Here is a 20,024-nt window from a genome sequence, read left to right as displayed (position 1 = left end):
TACATTCAAGACTGTTTTCTGAGGAGCCCGATTCCCTTGTTCCAGAGCCTCATTCTTGAAATTGGGAACCCAGTGATCAAGCCCACAACAATCAGCAAGTTATTCCATCTCCTAGGAGGGTTGACTTGCTATCTTCGGAATAACCCTTAAATATCCAACATTGGGGAAACAATGGAAAGTGCACAGATGATTTTAGCACGCAATACATTACAAAAAAAGCTTTTGCAGAAGATACAGATTTAGCAAACTATCATATGCCATGAACACAAATGGTATGTATCATGTTAAATGTCAAGGTGAAGTTTGTTACTTCTGCATTTCATCGCATTGAAACACATGAAAGTTAAAGGGAATCTGTCACCTTTTTTTCGTGTATGAGCTGCGGGAACCGCCATCAGAAGCTTATCTACAGCATTCTGTAATGCCGTAGATAAGCCCCCGATGTAATCTGAAAGATATGAAAAAAAGAGTTAGATTATACTTACCAGGGGGCGGTCCGGTCCAATGGGTGTTGCGGTCCGGCGCCTCCCATCTTCTTACGATGCCATCCTCTTTGCTGCCTGTCGTGGCTCCTGCGCAGGCGTACGGCTCTGCCCTGTTGAGGGCAGAGCAGAATACTGCAGTGGCACAGGCGCCGGACCTCTCCCTGCGCACTGCAGGACTCTGCTATGCCCTCAACAGGGCAGAGCCGTACGCCTGCGCAGGAGCCACGACAGGAAGGAAAGAAGAGGACGGCATCATATGAAGATGGGAGGCGTCCGACCGCAACACACATCGGACCGTACGTCGGGTGAGCATTATCCAACTCTTTTTTTCTTCTCTTTCAGGTTACAACGGGGGCTTATCTACAGCATTACAGAATGCTGTTGATAAGCCCCTGATGGCGGTGCCGGCAGGTCATATTCGAAAAAAGGGTGACAGATTCCCTTTAATGGGGGCAAATTTTAATGTGATGAGAAAAGTAGCTAATGCTTTTTCCCCACCTTTACAAATGGATAAAAAGTAGATGAGGGTTTAAAAACTTCATCTTGGCTACTGGATAAGTACAGGCCCATGCAACAAGAAGTTGCTTTGGTTGTCGGCAGTCGAAAACATTTTCTTTATCAGTTATACCTTACCTTTTCTTTTTTGGAAAGAAGAGGGTGCAAAAACTTCCGATATAACAAGCTGGCACCTCTCGTATATGGAGATAATAACCAGATTACAAAACCAATCTTCAGCTCATAATACAAAGGAAACCTACAAGCACGAAGAGAGCAGAATGTGGATTAATCTCAGATACTGTTGCCCGTTCCTAGCATTTTATCCAGCCATCTATATTGTATAATACACAATCGTGTAAGCCAAAATGAAAATATATTCTATAAATGCACAGAAAAAAAAATGAAACCACCAAATGGTTTACACAAGGAGTAAAAATAGATGAAATCTGTGATTATCTGAACCGCTATTCAGTGTCTGGTACTGAAAGTATCAAGTAATGTGAGGTCAGATAAGGACAGCGAGTCAGAATACAGTAAGGAGAAAAAAAAACATGCTGGAAGTCTGAACTATGTCGCGAACAGACGTGTTTTGATGAGTTTGTGAGAGACAGAGAGCGGCATCCAATTATATGTGGCATGCTCGATGACCTTGTCTCCTAGACTGCCTGAAGAGACGTGGCTGGTCTCCTAACTTGTCAGATTTTCAGATTCTTCCCTTCATCTCCTGTTTCTGGTCTTATGTGGATGTGAAGACATGTTGAAAAAAAAGTTCTGATGTAAAAGAACCTCAGAAAAAGTAAATTATAAAGGCTAAAATGGCAATCACATTTAATGTTGGGGAAAAAATAATAATAATAATCCTACCAAAAATGGTCTTGGACAATTACCAGTCACTATTGGGATCAACTCATTATAGCCAAATATTGCTGCAAGAAGTAGGTAAAAAAAATACAAAATTTTAAGTAATAGGATTGACTGGTATGGGTATTTCTGCCCTCTGATGAGTAGCACACTTTGTATCAACTTTCAAAGCCAATGTAAAAGGTTGGACATTGACTTTTATGGTATCTCCCTCCAGTTGGTAGCACCTGAGAGATGGATTCATCTGCTGGAGGAGAATTAAAAAAGGGTCTCCACTACTCGGACAATCCCTTCTCAATCAGTATGTTTCCCCCACCCCCAATAAAATGACACTTATACTCGCCTCCGCTACTGGTGCTGTTCCTAAGGTGTCGAGAAACAGTACCCACCTAGGCAACTTTACAAGCCAAGTCAGTGGAAGGTGTTATGGGCAATTCATCAAGGCAGGCATAGTACAGGGTCATGTTACACCAGTATTGCTGGAGTAGAAATCCCCAAATTCATAAAGATGCAAACGTCACTTAATGGATTTGGTGCCTCTTCTGAGTGGCATGCACCTGTGTGCGGTACCAGAAAGGCTACTCCTGTTATAGGCTGGAGTAGCACTAATGACTATACAAAACACCAGCACATTTGATGAATTTGATAAGCGGGCATGGCCTTGCCTCCCATGCTCCGCTGAATTGATCCAAACTGGCATAAAAACATCCAAAAGTAGCCAAAAAAAAAAATATGGAAAACGCAAAAACGTTGCGCAACTCCCCACTGCACAAAGTCTTTGCAACTTTTTAAAGCTTTTGTACGCTACTTTTCTGGAGTGCTTTAATGAAGTAAGCCCTATGGACTTGTATCTTTATTGCCCCATTAATAACTGCTCAAATTTTCCATTTTTCTCTAAGAGCAAAAAGGCATTTACCAACCATCATTACTATGAACCTCAAAGAACAGTAACTGAAGCTCCTAGAGATATTATGCATCCCCCAACCCCCAGAAAAAAAAAAAAAAAAAAAATCCTGCCAAATTACAACAGAAGTCAACAATTACATTTACTGAGTCTGTACAAGTGCAACACATTATTGTACTTTTTTTTAATGCACATTTTATTGTGGTATGCAAATGGGATCTAAGGGGCCGTATCTGGGCATTCTCCAGGTTCCCCAGTTTTATCTGTACACAGTGCAAGGGGATTTCTAAACTGCATACATTTTGCAACACACATAGCACGCAGATCTCTCCTAGGCTTGTCTTTTCTTGCTTTTTAATTAGTCAAAGTCCCGCAGCAGTGACTCCCACTGATGCAGAGCTGTTCTGTCGACCTCCATCATAGTGAACAGATGATATGTCTCCCGGAAGACATAATGGAGGCCACCTTTTTGCTGTAGGCACGAGCCAAGGGACATTACTAAGAATGCGAGGCCCTCACAGGGAATTCCGAGAGTCTCCTAGGTCCTAGGCAGTGTACACAAATATACCATAATGGAAATTGTTCATGAACCAAAGCAGCATAATATGGCATACCCCAGACATAATGTATGTCCTCAAAATGTGATACAGCTGCAAAGGACAACAATATAGATCTATCGCAAAATAACATGAGAGGGGGGGGGGGGGGGGGTTGTAAACACCACAAGAAACAACCACAGATCCGTCATTAAAAAAAGTATAAATCTTTATTCAAGCAACTTTAGATAGGTTAAAGACAAAGACCGAGACAAAAATGGTACAGGCACGGATATAACCGCGCAGCTATGGGAAAGAACACTCTGACCCGGGGAGCCTGAACATTGCACATCGAATAATAATTAAGAGGACCATGGCAAAAACGTATAGAGTCAAATCCACATTATGGGAATTTTATAGAGGTAGCTGAATAAACCAGCCAAAAAAAGATATGTGGCCAACACATCCCCATACTCCTATCTGTAATCAACATACAAAGCCATGATATCCATTAAACTACAAGATTCAAAACAGACAAGTGTCATAGACGAAGGATGAGCATCTGAAACGCGCGTCAGGGAAGACGCGCTGACCCTGGTAGCCCTGGTTGTGCCACTCACTTTAGGTAATGATTTATAGGTTGGCATGTTAACCAATGCGATACTATGTCTATGACACTTGTCTGTTTTGATTTAGATGCATATTAATACAAAGTGAACTCCATTGCAGCATAATTACAAAAATAGCATTGAAAACTGCAGAGATTTAAGGTCTCTCACCTCTTCAGCTTTATACCCTATTCCCTTTATGTCAATGGAAGTGGTTCAAGATAAACGGGGCTTTGCTAAAAGCCTCCCATAAGCCATATCCATAACCTCCATAAAGATATGTAAATATTATTTTTGGATAATTCCCGACACGGTTTTTCATTATCCAAATTTTGTCCTTAACGTATCCATACTGTAAATTAGAAAATTCCGACCCGCGTAGAGAACTTCATGTAGAGTAGACACGGCGGTAAACATCCCGTGTGAAGTATGCCTGTATAAGTGGAAATGTACGCCCACGGATAAATAAAACATTCAGAGCTCTCCGTGTATTCTGGCTCCATGCTCAACATTGTGAAACACAGCCCTGGCAGGAAGAACAACACATGAAATCAATTATGTACTGGGGGCCGCTGCCAAATCTGTTTTTCATGTATGATGCTGGCCCCAGGAAGACCAGGGAGGGTGTGTGCTATGTGTCCTGTACTTATGGAAACAAATGCTGGATAGAATTTCTAAACCTTCGTACGTGTCCTGGAAGGGAATACAATACATCTCTATATGTGTAGAGCCGGTGAGACCTTCCTTCTATATAAAAATATTTTCGTTTTAGTGGGTAGCAAAACGTAAATCCTGCTCTGCAGAAAACGATTCCCCCGGGCAAACAGATTAACACGGAGACCCTCATTATATAAAGTGGGGGAAAGTTTAACATTATTCAGCACCGTGTACTCACACCCTGTAACTCACCAGCCATGTGTACGCATTGACGGGAATATGTTGTAGGCCTAGATGCAAACCACTGACCATGTAAATATAGCAAACATCATGGCTTCATCTGAAATTCTACAAATTAGAGGTGCACCAACCATTTGTGCAGCCTCATAAGACCTTGATAAATACCGCTAGGCTGAATGGGACCACAATAAAGGATTTTCATCCATGGCTCATGAACATTGTGGCGCTCTACATGTGCTCCTCCCCGTTTATAACAGAAAACATGACGTAGCGCTAGACTGCTCACAAGACAGATACCACTGGAGCCAGATGAACCCCACTGATTAACAGAGTTGCATGTTGCACCGTTTTCCCCCCCATCAAGTACCATGTAATGTGAAATTAAGGCTCCAAACAACACCTCCAATGGATATCAGTCTTAGCAATTAGAATAAAACGGGCACATCAATATTTCTGTGCTGTCTTTGTACATCTCTACTACAAAATCCACGTAGCACCTGTACGATGGACGCCGGACAGGTCTTCGATCGGAGATATGCGTCACTGAGGTTGATGGCTTCAACAATGTAAGCCCAAAAAAAAGCAAACTCCAGCATGTATAGTGCTGAGGGAGTTAATAGAGCGTGTCAGGGCCAGGTTTACGAGCAGTGAGGGATCATGGGACTAGATGCTCACATATCCACAACCCTAGGGCATGGTACTGAAGATAAAAAGGAGACCAGCTGTCTCATTCACCGTGAGCCGAGGTGTGCAGACGTCCAGTGCTGTTTGTCTCTGCTAAAGACTAAAGAGCTGGACACCAACCCACGCTGGCGAACCTGAACTACTGTATGGATTATTCACGTTGTGTCCAAAAAAGCTGTTTTGTTAAACGGAGAGGTTTATGGAGTTTTAATAAACCACCCTGGACATTACCGAAACAGATAACAAATCTTAAACACTCTAAAAAGTTCTCTTAGTTTCTAAGACTTATTCATTACCAAGGGGGGGGGGGGGGTGACTGTGTACTTTTTGTTCCCTCTACTTTGCTAGATCAGACGTAACATTCGAGTGTACCGATACACAATATTAAAATGAATGGCACATTTATACGTCCATAAGGTTCTGGATATTTGCACGTGTCACCCACAGACATTAGAGATTAGACCTGAAGTGGCTTTTCTACCATAGATGACGACATATCGATAGGATGTGCATTCATGTTTGATCCAGGGGTCTGACCTTAATACCTTGAATGAAGATGCCAAGCACTTTATCCCTGGGTTGTAATTATGTTCAATTTAGTGGACATTGTTGTGCTGTAGATCCTACACAGTGCCAGGTCAGGAGAGGCACGGTGCCAAGGACAATGAAAGAAAGAAGAATCAGAGGGGCCTCTATGCCGGGAAAATAAAAGGCTTGTTTCCTCTCTTACAGCTTTGTGAGCTTTTTCAGTTTGATGGATTTAAGTTACTATAGTAACTTACTTACATATATCAAGCTGAAAGCTCTGGGGAGGAGGCGAGAGAGTTTATTAGGGCCGTAGTTTTGTACATCATTCTTAAAAAGAATCTGTCACCCCATTTTTTGACTATCAGCTGCTGGCACCGCCATCAGGGGCTTATCTACAGCATTCTTTAATGCTGTAGATAAGCCCCGGATGTAACCTGAAAGATAAGAAAAAAAAAGGGTTATATTATACTCACCCAGGGGCGGTCTGGGTCCGGTTTTGGTCCGATGGGTGTCGCGGTCCGGTGCCTCCCATCTTCTAACGGTGACGTCCTCCTCTTTGCTTCCTGTCGTGGCTCCTGCGCAGGCGCACTGCTCTGCAGGAGCCTCAACAGGGCAGAGCAGTGCACCTGCGCACGAGCCAAGATGGGAAGCAAAAAAGAGGACGTCACCGTTAGAAGATGGGAGGCGCCGGACCGTAACACCCATCGGACCAAAACCGGACCGCCCCCCAGTGAGTATAATATAACTCATTTTTCTTATCTTTCAGGTTACATCGGGGGATTATCTACAGCATTACAGAATGCTGTAGATAAGCCCCTGATGGCGGTGTTGGCAGCTGATACTTGAAAAATGGGGTGACAGATTCCCTTTAAAGGAAACAGTCCCTAGATTTTCACAATACCGAATACTACCACCACCTTTACGGCTTCTTTTACAGTATTCTAGGAAGATGTATACGAGTCTCCATCCCCCCACTGTATAGCCCCAAAAATATCTTTTATAATGCCTCCTTATGGCACGGTCCGGTCTGATGGGCGTCTCTGGTCATGATCCAGGACCTCTCTCTAAGCAAAGTGCTGTAATGTGCATGGGTCTGGCTTTATGTCCAGGTTATCAGCACACTTTGGCCTCTCCCAGTTCAAGCACATTACAGTAATACACTCAGCCCTGCCGAGGGCAGAATGAAGTGTTTGGGCGGCATCGGACAAGTCATCCACGTGACGCAGGGAAAGAGGATAGCATTCGCAAAAGGAGAGGAGGCGCCAAATCAAGACCAGAGAGGACCATCGGATTGCTCCCTTCCATTAAGCATGGCCCACTTTGTTAGGAAAGTAGAGTGAAGAGGAGAAGAAAAAAAAGCACATTTTTGCACAGCTATTAGATGAATCATAATGTACAAGTATTTTATGCCAAAACACAAGCATTGGGGTAATAATAATAAAGTCCACCCAATGTCCTCTTATTAAATAGAATACGAAATACTACATCATACTGTGAGCCAAGCAATACGCAGCCGTCGAAAGAACGTTAGTCAAGTAATTATGGGAACTTACCAGGATATCGTTAAATCCGCTAATGTTTCTGTCACAGTGTAAAGGGCAAAAACAATCCAATACATCATCCACCGTACCTGGAAAACAAGGAAACCGACAAATGTCACATTTCTCTGCTGCACTGAATGCTAAGTGCTCCAGTCCAAATGTTCTCAAATAACAGAACATTAAGCAAGGTCATCATCATGGCTGAACATCACTCTGGGGAAAGGCACATTTAGGCTGGTTTCACATTTGCGTTTTTTAGCGCTGGAAAAAAACGCATATGTGCGCATGCGTTTTTTCCCCTATATTTAACATGGGTGCGCATACCTGCGCGCTTGTAAGCGCAGGTATGCGATTTTCATGCGCTGCGTTTTTTTGGGGTGTGCGTTTGGATTTTCCAGACGCAGCATGTTGCATTTTTTGGCCCTGCAAAAAAAGCGCATGCGCACATATGCGCACGTTTTGCGCTAAAAATGGCCATTATAGCCTATGGATGCGCATATGTGCGCACTGGCATGCTCATGTATGCGTTTTTTTGCATATGCGTTTTTTTTTTTTAACCATGGAATTTAGGGGTTTGGGTTAGAGTTAGGGTTAGTTAAGGGGGTTTAGGGTTAGGGTTAGGGTTGGGGTTTGGGTCAGGGTTAGGGTTAAGTATAGTTTGGTTAAGGGTTAGGGTCAGGATTAGGGTTAAGTATGGTTTGGTTAAGGGTTAGGGTCAGGGTTAGGGTTAGGGTTAAGTATGGTTTTGTTAAGGGTTAGGGTCAGGGTTAGGGTCATGATTAGGGTTAAGTATGGTTTGGTTAAGGGTTAGGGTCAGGGTTATGGTCAGGGTTAGGGTCAGGGTTAGGGTTAAGTATGGTTTTGTTAAGGGTTAGGGTCAGGGTTAGGGTTAGGGTCAGGGTTAGGGTCAGGGTCAGGGTTAGGGTTAGTTAGGGTTTAGGGTTTGGGTTAGGGTTAAGTATGATTTGGTTAAGGGTTAGGGTCAGGGTTAGGGTCAGGGTTAGGGTTAGTAAAGTCATGGTTTGGGTTAGTGTGAGGGGCCACCCTTATGTTGGAAAAAAACGCAAACGCGGTAAAAACGCACTAAAAACGCATACAAACGCATAAAAACGCTGCGTTTTTTTCATGCATGCTCATAAAAATGCTTGAAAAAAACGCAGCAGTTGTATGCTTTTGTATGCGTTTTTTCAATGCATTTTTTTGCAGGAAAAACGTGCTGCAAAAAAAAGCAAGTGTGAAACTAGCCTTAGACATGATTGCTTAAAAATAATAGTAATTGTTTTTAGACTGTATTATACATATACAGTATATACCATATATACGGTATATAGCGTCAGAATGCGCTATATAATGGAACGCAAGAATAAAGGATTCGATAATAGTGCCATTTTCTCGGCATCAAATTGTAAATTCTTTTCCCACCTGTTTTAAAGGGGTTCAAATAAGAGGTGCTGCAGGCGACATTGCCAAAGGAAGCTGTGACAAAACAGATCTTCTTTGCAGCAGACGGTCATTTAGATAAAAATGTCCCTAAAAGCAATAAATGGGCGATGTGACAACGCCAGAGCTGTTCTTTCATCTAGCTCAGAGAATGGGTCCGAAGTGGAGGACATCCCTCTATAGCGTCCATATTGCCTAACGGGGCAACTTTTAAATTCCATTGGAGGTAACATAGTATAGAGGACAAAAAATAAAAAATAAACAACATACAAACACCCCATAGTAGAAAACAATTACAAAGTGGTAGGCTCTTTTCACATGTCCAGATGACATCTGTCTAACAGATCCAATAGTGGGAAGAAAAAAAAAAAAAAAAAAAGAAAAACCATCCAGCAAAAAAGCAGATGCAAAATTGAAACCAATGTTTCCAGTTTTTAACGAATACATTTCAAAGCGGACACTCGTTCTGTTTTGCATGTGTTATTATTCCATTTGGAACTGACCCATTTTTACTAGAGGGGTCTCTGAACACCTGTAATGTTCTGGGCAAGCACAGGATGGATCCAACAACAGATGACATATCGGGTGACCATTTGTTATGATCAGTTTCTTATAGACTTTATTGCAAAAAACAGATCTAGTTTCGATTTATTTTCTTGGCCAGAAAGAAATGTAGGTCTCAAAAAGTGGAAATATGTAGAGGAAAGGAATCAGTGTCTATACCCATTTTTCTTTATATTTACCCATTTACTTTGTAGTGGCTGCTATTTGGCACGGCAGCTCAGCTCCTATTCACTTCAATAGAAGCTCACATGGAGTACTCAAGAACGGCCATGATATAGCATAGGAAGGCTATGGAGCCGGGTATTGTCTACTTCCGACCACCAGTGGCACTGATGACAGATTATCGGGTGCCGTTGTTAAGACCCCCACAGATCTGATATTCATGAACTATCCTTACAATATGTAATCAATAGCCAAGTAGTGGACAGCCCCTTAAAGGAAACTTTTACCGTACTTAGAAAATTACAATTAAGACAGCACGTCCCTTATAGACTGTCACATTTCTATATATTCTAAAATAAGAAGGCAGTGCAGCTAGTAATCCCGGTATAGTGAGATACCCATCATAATATTTGAGCGTAATATTGTCATCGTCTCCCAGTTCGGAATTAGGTTTCACACATCACTGAATAAAAGCCCTGCAATCAATGGCTTCAAGCTCAAGTATTGAGCAGAGCTAGAACGGGGACTGGGAAACAGGCAAGAACAATAGCTGAACTGCAGCCGGAGAGGAACACGATTGTGGCTACGTAGGACGCACCTCCGGATAGAATTGGTCTATTTTTTGTCATCTTTAACAAATTAAACCTGCAGCATGGGGGGCTCAAAACGCGTCGTTTCTTAATCAGCGTCGCGCTACTTTAGGACGCAAAACACATTTAGGCCACGTTCAGAGATTTGTATGCCGCACCTAAATCCTAACAGAAGCCGCTGAGGATCCGCAGGCGATACAAGTGAATACTTTATTATAGTACAGCATTTATCGACCGGCCAGAAAAATCTTCGTGAATTTGCCAACAGCAAATACTTGCCACGAGAACATTCTTACTTTGCAATGATCCTGCGCGGCTTCTAGTAAGTGTTTACTCCGGAGTTTTAGTCCATTTTGTTACTTGCTACCAGGATCAGTTTATGTACAGTTTATGGAAACACATCATCTAGAAATATCCTATAACGTGTACAAGCAGCGCTAGTGTTTCTGTTGCTGCGGGACCACAAAATTCCATGGATTAAATGGACCGCACATTGATTTCAATGGGCATGGGGCGTAATGCTTTTTGTTCCTCTGTGGTACCACTGTAGAGAACTATAGACTTGCTGCCAGGTTTCCAAGCAGATTATAGCTAATCGATAGGTGAACTCCCCCAGGAACACATTCTGATCAGCCTATCAGTCAAAAGCCAAGAGACCCTTTAATCTCAGAAGGTAATCTCCTCCACAGTACTCTAGGACAAATTACAATGACTGTTCCACCATGTCAATCACAAAGACACCAAACAAGTTGAGGATGTACCAGGGATTCTAGGGAAAAAAAAAAAATAGTCTGAGCTCGGCTCACCCACTCCTCTGGATCAGCATTGTGCCGCCTGTGATTGAGCGACATAGCGTGAAACGCGTAGGATGCAATGTGGGGGTTTTTTCAACGATGTGTCTAAGCTGACAGTGATGAAGCCCCTTCCCCCCAGCTAGCAGCTTATATAAACTGCACTACTAAAGAGTTAAGCAGTGTTTGTTTTGTACCGAGGTTTCACGTCTGTAAAATTATAAAACCCATGTTAGAGAAAAGTCACCTGAGCCCGACAATTTCAGCCAACCATCTAATGTGTATGGGGGCCTCCCAACCTTCTCACCACAGATGGTGTTTATGGTTGAGTTGATACTCAACTCCCAATCATTCTTCTCACTAAAATCGCATTATTGGCTGGTAGAGTGTTTAAGAGTAGGGGGGGCATCAGGAAAGACAGCGGTTGGATGAACAAGCCACCTAAAAGTTACCGTATGTAGGGAACATGGGCATCTTTAAAGGCTCTGTACCAAAATGTGAAGCCATCTCCTGGATTCACCAAGATATGGTGTAAGGATGTAGCTATAGGTGCTAAATCCATCACACAGGGAGTTACGGAATAGTTCGGCACATTTCCTGCCCGTCTTATATAGCGGTAAGCTTTTGGGACAAATGACATCACTATAAGCATCATGAGAATACCGTCTCAGGTATGATGACGTCGATAGTCAAGGGAACCAGTCTTTACAGCTTGAAATCCATGTAATGGCCTGACACTCGTCACCAGAAAAGTAGCTTAAAACTACAACGTGAACAATTAAAAAAAAAAAGTAATATTTAGCTCATCTAAAAAATGGGAACGGGACGTCAAGACAGCGGTTCTAGCTTCATGCTTTGATAGATTTTTAAATAATTGAAGAAGCAATTACCTGGAACCGTTTAAAAGCACAAGTTTCCCATATTTTGCTGTCAGCAATAAAATATTCATGGGACAAACCACATACTGAATTTCCTCTTTTGCATATGTCATTTTCATAAATAGATAACGCAGAGTATAAAGCTGACAGCTAGGACTTTTTTTTAATAAGAGAATTCCACATCATTGAAGAGAGGACCAGGTGGGGAAAAAAAAAAAAAAAAAACGATTGTAGAGATGAGATTCTAATCATTTAGCCATTTATAATAACTGGATCCCAATTTTTAAAACCACAGCAGTAATGTAAAGGGCTAGTCCACTTTCAGAATACTCCTCTCCATTATTCCCCTTCCATCCAGTCTTCTGAACTCCCTTGTGTGGTCGGACATGTCAGTCATATGGATCTCTGGCTTCCCCCAGATTACAGCTCTGTCGACAGGATTTCCTCAGTTTCAACTTCTACATTGCAGCTGCTTCTTCTGTGCATGCAGGACCGCTCAATACCTCAAACAGCACCTCCACACCTCAAACTTTTATCCAACAGTAAACGAACCTGTATCCAAATGGGTGATCTACACCCAAAGCGAGTTAAATGTGTGTGTTGTGTCTGGCGCACCAGAGCTGACCGTGCCGCCACATGTCTGGCGCACCAGAGCTGACCGTGCCGCCACATGTCTGGCGCACCAGAGCTGACCGTGCCGCCACATGTCTGGCGCACCAGAGCTGACCGTGCCGCCACATGTCTGGCGCACCAGAGCTGACCGTGCCGCCACATGTCTGGCGCACCAGAGCTGACCGTGCCGCCACATGTCTGGCGCACCAGAGCTGACCGTGCCGCCACATGTCTGGCGCACCAGAGCTGACCGTGCCGCCACATGTCTGGCGCACCAGAGCTGACCGTGCCGCCACATGTCTGGCGCACCAGAGCTGTGAATCGAGAGGAGGGAGGCCAAATATCTAGGAGAATTCAACTTGCAAGAAGAGGTAGGATGGACTAAAAAAACTGCACAGTGCACATTATTTTTAGCATTTTTCAGATAAAGCAACACAGTCCAGAGATTAACAGCCTTCAAAAAATGAGAAATCAAGAAGTAATAAGGGAAAAGGGGAGTTGATACTTAGGGCAGCCTACTAGTGACACTCCCCGTGTCCCTGCTGCATTGGGATTTACACATGCAGAGCTGCAAGTTAAAAAAAAAAAAAAAAAAACTACATAGAATTGAGGAGGTAAAAAAAAAAACAGAACAGTTCATGGTATGTAGGCACTAAGCAACAAGGACAATAATTTAAAAAAAATAATAATTTTTAGACATTTTTATCAAAACAAAAGCTCCAACTGTAAAGCTCATGGGTTTGTGCTGCAACCTTTCCCTTTTTCTGATGAACAGAAAATTATTTTCTGCAATGTTACTAATATGAGGGAGCTGCAATCCAACCGCTACTACATATCCTGGTTGGAACATTCCAATACAATACTATGACTTTAAGGGATTATGTCAGTGCGATCAATCCTCAAACCATTAATATGGGCATGTAGGTTCTAGGAAGCTGAATAAAATGATACCTTGATATCTGTAATCTGACGACTTATACCAGAGAAATTCACATTTATATGTAAAAGAGCTCTTAAGGTCTATGTGCCAGACAGAGATCTCCCTGAGAATCTGCCTCCAGAGATTTTAAATAAAAGGAAGTGTTACCAGTTTGATGTGTATTGGTCGCCATCTGCTCTCACTGCAGAGCTGTGTGCGATTACAACTGACACACCTGCAGATTTCTCTCAGCTTCAGCTAACATTTCACAAGAAGACAGTGCTACAATATTGTTGTAAAACAGCAGAGCTGTGAGAGCTGCAGCTACAAACATGTTGAGGAGAAAAAGTTTGGTTCTACTGTTGTGTTTGTTACATGTATCACTCTGGTATCTCTCCGTCATTTACAATAACTTGTGGAGGCAGATTCTCACGCAGATCAGTGACTAGCCCTAAGCACTGAACCATGTGTCTCTGGAATAAGACATCATCAAATCACAAATTTCACTTTATGCATCATTTTATTCAGCTTTCTGTGACCTACATACCTATATAGACGGTATAGGAGGGTTGATCCTACAGTGTTGCCAACACGATCTACTACGGCCACCAACATCTGCAAAGGGGTAAGGGTGGATTTACAATGGGCAATGTGCAGCATTAAACCTTCATAGACTGATAATTTGAGTTGCTGGTCGTTTAATAACCTGCTTAGACAAGCCGACCGTGGTCAGATGTGAACTGAACAATCCATAATAGATTGCTCAGTGCACGTAGGAGGCCATGGCTTTCGACAGCGCATGTCTTGTTGACACAGTCAATGAGCTGCCAAGAATCATTATGTTTTGCACAAAAAAAAAAAAAAAAAAAATAGATCTCACCAAAAGAACAAGTACTTTTACTCATATGTCGAGTGATCGGCAGCTAGTTTAGACTGCAACATTATCGAGAAGAGAGAGTGACTCGGTACACTGGTTCATGATAATTGTGCAGTATAAGTGCCCCATAAGTAAAACACCCATTTAATTCAAGTCTCTTCCTTCTCTGCCCTCAGGGGAGAGATTGATTTGGACGTCTGAATTTATGGTTCAATGGGTTTTATTCAATACAGTTAAACACTGTCACATTGTTGCTGCTAAAAAATATTCTAAATAAACCTTTTTTCATTGAGGAAACTGAGGTTGGAAGGGACGTCTGAAGAACTGTTATTACTTCCAAAGACAAGAATTGCAGACAGAAGTGTCAGGCAGGGGATTACCCCACTCTCCCCATTCAGAACACATGCGCACTCAAGTTGAGCTGATCATATATGACAGTGAAAGTGATCAATGAGTGGAACAGGCTGCCACTAGAGGTGGTGAGTTCTCCTTCAATGGAAGCCTTCAAACAGACTGGACAGACATCTGTCTGATATGGTTTAGTGAATTCTGGATTGAGCAGGGGGTTGGACATTATGACCCTGGAGGTCCCTTCCAATTCTAACATTCTATGACTTTGAGATATATATGTATCTAGAGATGGAAAAGATAACAGTTGTCTCGTGGAATGCCATCTGACGTTAAGGGCTACATCTATAATTTAGAAGGTGGTCACTGGAGGAACTCCTATAAAAGCCACCTTACATGACAATATATATACAAAACATACTCCAAAAACACCAACAGTATCCATACAAATAAGCATTGACACCATCTGAAAAGGTCAGAAAACACTATAATGGCAAAAATCTCTGAGCCTCGTTAACCAAAACAAAAAATCTTCCTCACCAAGTGCAGAAATGGTCCACTATGAGAAAAAAAATCTATGTAAGAATCACTGTTCTACTACTGGACAGAGATAGGGAATTTGACGTGGCTAACAAGACACCAGTCCAAAGTCATCAATAATTTATATAAAAAAACGGCTTCCAGATTTACTAGGGAACAGGAAAAACCTATTGTTTCCCGTAAAGGAAAAGTAATGGCCAACTTTTGGAAGTTTGGGAAATAATCTAAACTTTGGAGGCTGAAATAATCCAGCAAACCAGATCAATATTTTGAAACATTTACCATACATGTACCAAATGTAAAAGTTATTCCATATTTTCAATCATAAAAATGTTATAAAAAATGACATACAAGTTCATCTCGCACCAAAGCTGAAGGGAAAAAAAAAAAAAGCGTTTCCCAAGAAAAGGCTAAAACCAGCAATTTCTCCGCAATAATAACTCAGACAGAAGCACGACATGTTGGTCGATAACACTTCCGTGATCTTAGGAATCCCATTTATATTTAAATGCCCTGTCACTCATGTCATGGGTTTCTTGCTAAAGCAGTCACCCTCCAACCTTGTATTGCGTCGCAGACATCTTCAGACTGATGGCCAATGGGTCAGGTAGACAATGAATTATCTGCAATGTCAGAGCAAATCAGATATGTGATATTAGGACACACCAGCAATTCAATATTTCACCAAAAAAAATGACTTGTCATAGGCTTCACATGATCAGTAACAGGAGACAATCTACCATCAAATTTATCTTCATACTACATCATTTGCCATATAAGCCATTGTTCCTACCCCCAAGTAAAAGGAAAATGTTACACTGATAAGTCTCTTGGAATGGTTTCATTCCAAAAAAGGTTGAAGGCAAATAAATAAATTACCATTATAATTATAATATATACAGCTCTGGCAAAAATAAGAGACCACAACATCAAAATCCTGCCCCCTGGGCAGCCCATTCTCCAGACCTGAACCCCATTGAAAACCTCTGGAATGTAATCAAGAGGATGATGGATAGTCACAAGCCATCAAACAAAGAACTGCTTACATTATTGCGCCAGAAGCAGTGTGAAAGACTGGTGGAAAGCATGCCAAGACGAATGAAAGCTGTTTTTTTAAAAAATCATGGTTATTCCACAAAATATTGATTTCTGAACTCTTCCTGAGTTAAAACATTAGTATTGTTGTTTCTAAATGATTATGAACTTGTTTTTTCTTTGCATTATTTGAGGTCTGAAAGCTCCGATTTGTTTTTTTTTTTATTTTGAACATTTTTTTTTAGTCAGAAAAAAATACAAAATTTATTGCTTGAAAATTCAGAGACATGTTGTCAGAAGTTTATAGATTAAAAGAACAATTTACATTTTATTCAGAAATATACCTATAAATAGAAAAATCAGACAAACTGAACATTTGAAAGTGGTCTCTTAATTTTTGCCAGAGCTGTATCTATAATGTATTTTTGTTGAAATAGGACTTTGCTGTTCATGCATTGTCTTTTGAACATTTTTTTTTTTTTTTTTTTTCTTTTATTAGCTTCCGGTTCTCAAAAGAGCCTTTAAAAGAAGCGGGGCTGACAATTCTTCGCTGTGAAGCTGCGCCATACTTTCCAATAGAAGTAAATTGGAACACTCCAAAAATGTCAAAAAATCCTGGAGTTTTCTTGACTGTCAGCGTTTTTGCCTCACAAAACACTAGTGATTCATTCACGGCAAGATGGAATTAAAAAAAACATTAGAAAACCACCTACAAAAAAAAAAAACACTTTGCTTAAAAGCTAAAAAGTCTTAACTTAATGTTTCTTAAAGCAGTTTTTAATAACGATTTTATCAAATGCTGATTTTTGAAATGTTGTAGCCAACGACTTAAAAAAAAAAATTAAGTTGACTCGCTAACGCAATGGGAACCATGGTGAGATGAAATCTCTACTGAAGACAAGTAGACTTAAGAGTACCTGGTATCCGTGGCTAATGCTCTGAGGGACCCAAAAAAAATTAACCCCTTAATGACCGATGCTTTTTTCGGTTTTGCATTTTCATTTTTCGCTCCCCTTGATCCCAGAGTCATAACTTTTTTATTTTTCCATCAACATGGCCATGTGAGGGCTTATTTTTGGCGGGACGAGATGTACTTTTGAACGACATCATTGGTTTTAGCATGTCGTGTACTCGAAAACGGGAAAAAAATTCCAAGTGTGATGAAATTGCAAAAAAAGTGCAATCCCACACTTGTTTTTTGTTTGGCTTTTTTTGTTAGGTTCACTAAATGCTAAAACTGACCTGCCATTATGATTCTCCAGGTCATTACGAGTTCATAGACAACAAACATGTCTAGGTTCTTTATCTAAGTGGTGAAAAAAAAAAAGTACAAAGTTTACAACAAAAAAAAAAAAAAAAAAACATTTGCGCCATGTTCCGGTACCCGTAGCGTCTCCATTTTTTGTGATCTGAGGTTGGGTGAGGGCTTATTTTTTGCACGCCGAGTTGACGTTTTTAATGGTACCATTTATGTGTAGATACCATCTTTTGATCGCCAATTATTGCATTTTAATGCAATGTCGCGGCGACCAAAAAAAACGCAATTCTGGAGTTTCGATTCTTTTTTTCCCGCTACTCCGTTTAGCGATCAGGTTAATCTTTTTTTTATTGCTAGATCAGGCAATTCTGAACGCGGTGATACCAAATATGTGCATGTATGTTTTTTTATTGCTTTATTTTGAATGGGGCAAAAGGAGGGGTGATTTAATCTTTTTTTTAGTTTTTTCATATTTTTTAAAACTTTTTTTTGGCATGCTTCAATAGCCTCCATGTGTGAGGGTAGAAGTATCCACTACTAGATCGGCTCTGCTACATATAGGCGATGAGCAGATTGCCTATATGTAGCAGAATTATAGCATTGCTATGACTGCTGACTAGAGTTGAGCGACTTTGGTCGGATCAGGTTTCATGAAACAAAATTTGTTTCAGATGAAACTGGTCCGACTAGGAAAAAAAAAGTCAGAGTTTCGTCCGAAACCCGACCCCAATGCAAGTCAATGGGAAATAAAAGTCGGCATTGAGTGGATGAATGTCATCCGCTCAATGCCGACTTTTATGTTGACTTGCATTGGGGTCGGGTTTCGGACGAAACTCCGACTTTTTGCCCTAGTCAGACCAGTTTCATCTGAAACAAATTTTGTTTCATGAAACCTGATCCGACCAAAGTCGCTCAACTCTATTGCCGACCACCGAGTGGCGCTCATAGCAATGCCTCAACAACAACCATAGAGGTCTCGAGGAGACCTCTGGTTGTGATGGCAACGCATCGCCGACCGCCGATGGCGCGACGAGGGTCGGCGATGTGCGTATTTCCGGCCCGGCAGCCTGAAGCGCTGCTTAAATCCAGCTGTCAGCATTTGACAGTGGGATTTACCTTGTTAATAGGTGCGGGTGGATCACGATTCCACCTGCACCTATTGCAGGCACATGTCAGCTATTGAAAACAGCTGACATATTCCAGGTTTGATGTGGGCTCACTGCCGGAGCCCTCAAAGCGGGGGCACGGCCATTGGACGTACTATTCCGTCCAATGGCAGTAAGGGGTTAACAAAGAATCTGCTGGTTATCAGTACATTGCCGGCTATCAGTCAGTGCTGGACCCTGCTTATAGACCATGGAGTGGGCTACCAAGGGCCCACCAGTAACCAGCTCCAGAGCCCCCCTTTTCAGCTACATGCAAATGAGACATTATCCTCAATCACAAATTTATATAACAATGAACTGGGTAGATTGCTGACAGGTTCACTTAAACAGTTTTGGCTGATATAAGATACAGCCATAGCCTTTCAGGACTTATCTACAGTATTCTATAATGCTCTAGATAAGCCCCTTATCCGACCTGAAAGATAAGAAAAATAAGTTTTATTATACTCACCTGCAGGGCCATCCAGTCCGATGGGTGTCGCAGGTCCTGGGCGACACCGCCCTCCTGTTGCTTCACAGGCTCCCCGGCATCGCGCTCCTGCGCAGGCATACGTATCTGCCCTGTTGAGGGCGTCGCATAGTCCTCTGTGCGCAGGCATTGGGCGCCTCTCTGACCTTTCCCGGCGCCTGCGCACTGCAGTACTTTTGTCTGAACTCAACAGGGATAAGTTCGCCTGCGCGGGAGCGCGATGCCGGGGAGCCATGAAGCATGCAGGAGGGCGGCAATCATAAGAAGATGGGAGGTGTCAGACCTGCGACACCCATCAGACCAGACCGACATGTAGGTGAGTATAACTCGTTTTTCATATCTTTCAGGTCGAATCGGGGGATTCTCTACAGCATTATAGAATGCTGTAGTTAAGCCCTGAAAGGCAGTGGCCACATCTTATATCGGCCATACCTGATGACAGGTTCGCTTTAAATGAATAAGATGCTGCCTCTCTCTGTACATAGTGATTCAAGTATATTGTGCCAAGTACTGCTCATATAAGAGGTTGATGGCTCACTCTTGCACAGGGGCCCACCGGAGGATTCTCCTGTTCTCCTGGTGGTCCAGTCCAAGCTGGATTACAGCTGCCATTCTCAGTGATGTAAGTGGTAACTGTAATCCGTCCAGGCACACCTGCCTCACTGATAGACAGTGAATCCTGGTAAAATAAAGTGCATTTTCTCCCATGTGCTGCTATTTCAATACAGAATCCAGGCACCTTCACGATGCTATTAACCTGCAGATTACCCCTATATCTGCAGGTTAATAGCACTATTGCACATGACAGCTTCCCTTTAAGAGCCAGTCTTACC

The 20,024-nt window shown here is 42.1% G+C and overlaps 1 protein-coding gene across 2 annotated transcripts in view; it reads right to left on the bottom strand.

Annotated features, from left to right (window-relative positions):
• REEP3 (receptor accessory protein 3) overlaps positions 1-20,024 on the bottom strand; it is a 209,254-nt gene that overhangs the window by 52,019 nt on the left and 137,211 nt on the right. For both annotated transcript variants that reach the window (XM_073548305.1, XM_073548304.1), the window contains exons 3-4: positions 7,555-7,631; positions 1,119-1,239 (exon numbers count right to left, since the gene is read on the bottom strand). In XM_073548305.1, the coding sequence (XP_073404406.1) occupies positions 1,119-1,239; positions 7,555-7,631 (198 nt within the window). The remainder of the gene's footprint in view (positions 1-1,118; positions 1,240-7,554; positions 7,632-20,024) is intronic.

This window comes from Dendrobates tinctorius, unplaced genomic scaffold (assembly GCF_039654945.1).
Source record: "Dendrobates tinctorius isolate UK_male_01 unplaced genomic scaffold, ASM3965494v1 ptg000156l, whole genome shotgun sequence".
In the NCBI taxonomy this organism is placed as follows: domain Eukaryota; kingdom Metazoa; phylum Chordata; class Amphibia; order Anura; family Dendrobatidae; genus Dendrobates; species Dendrobates tinctorius.
Note: the sequence above shows the minus strand (reverse complement) of the source record. Positions and strands in the feature narration are given on the sequence as shown.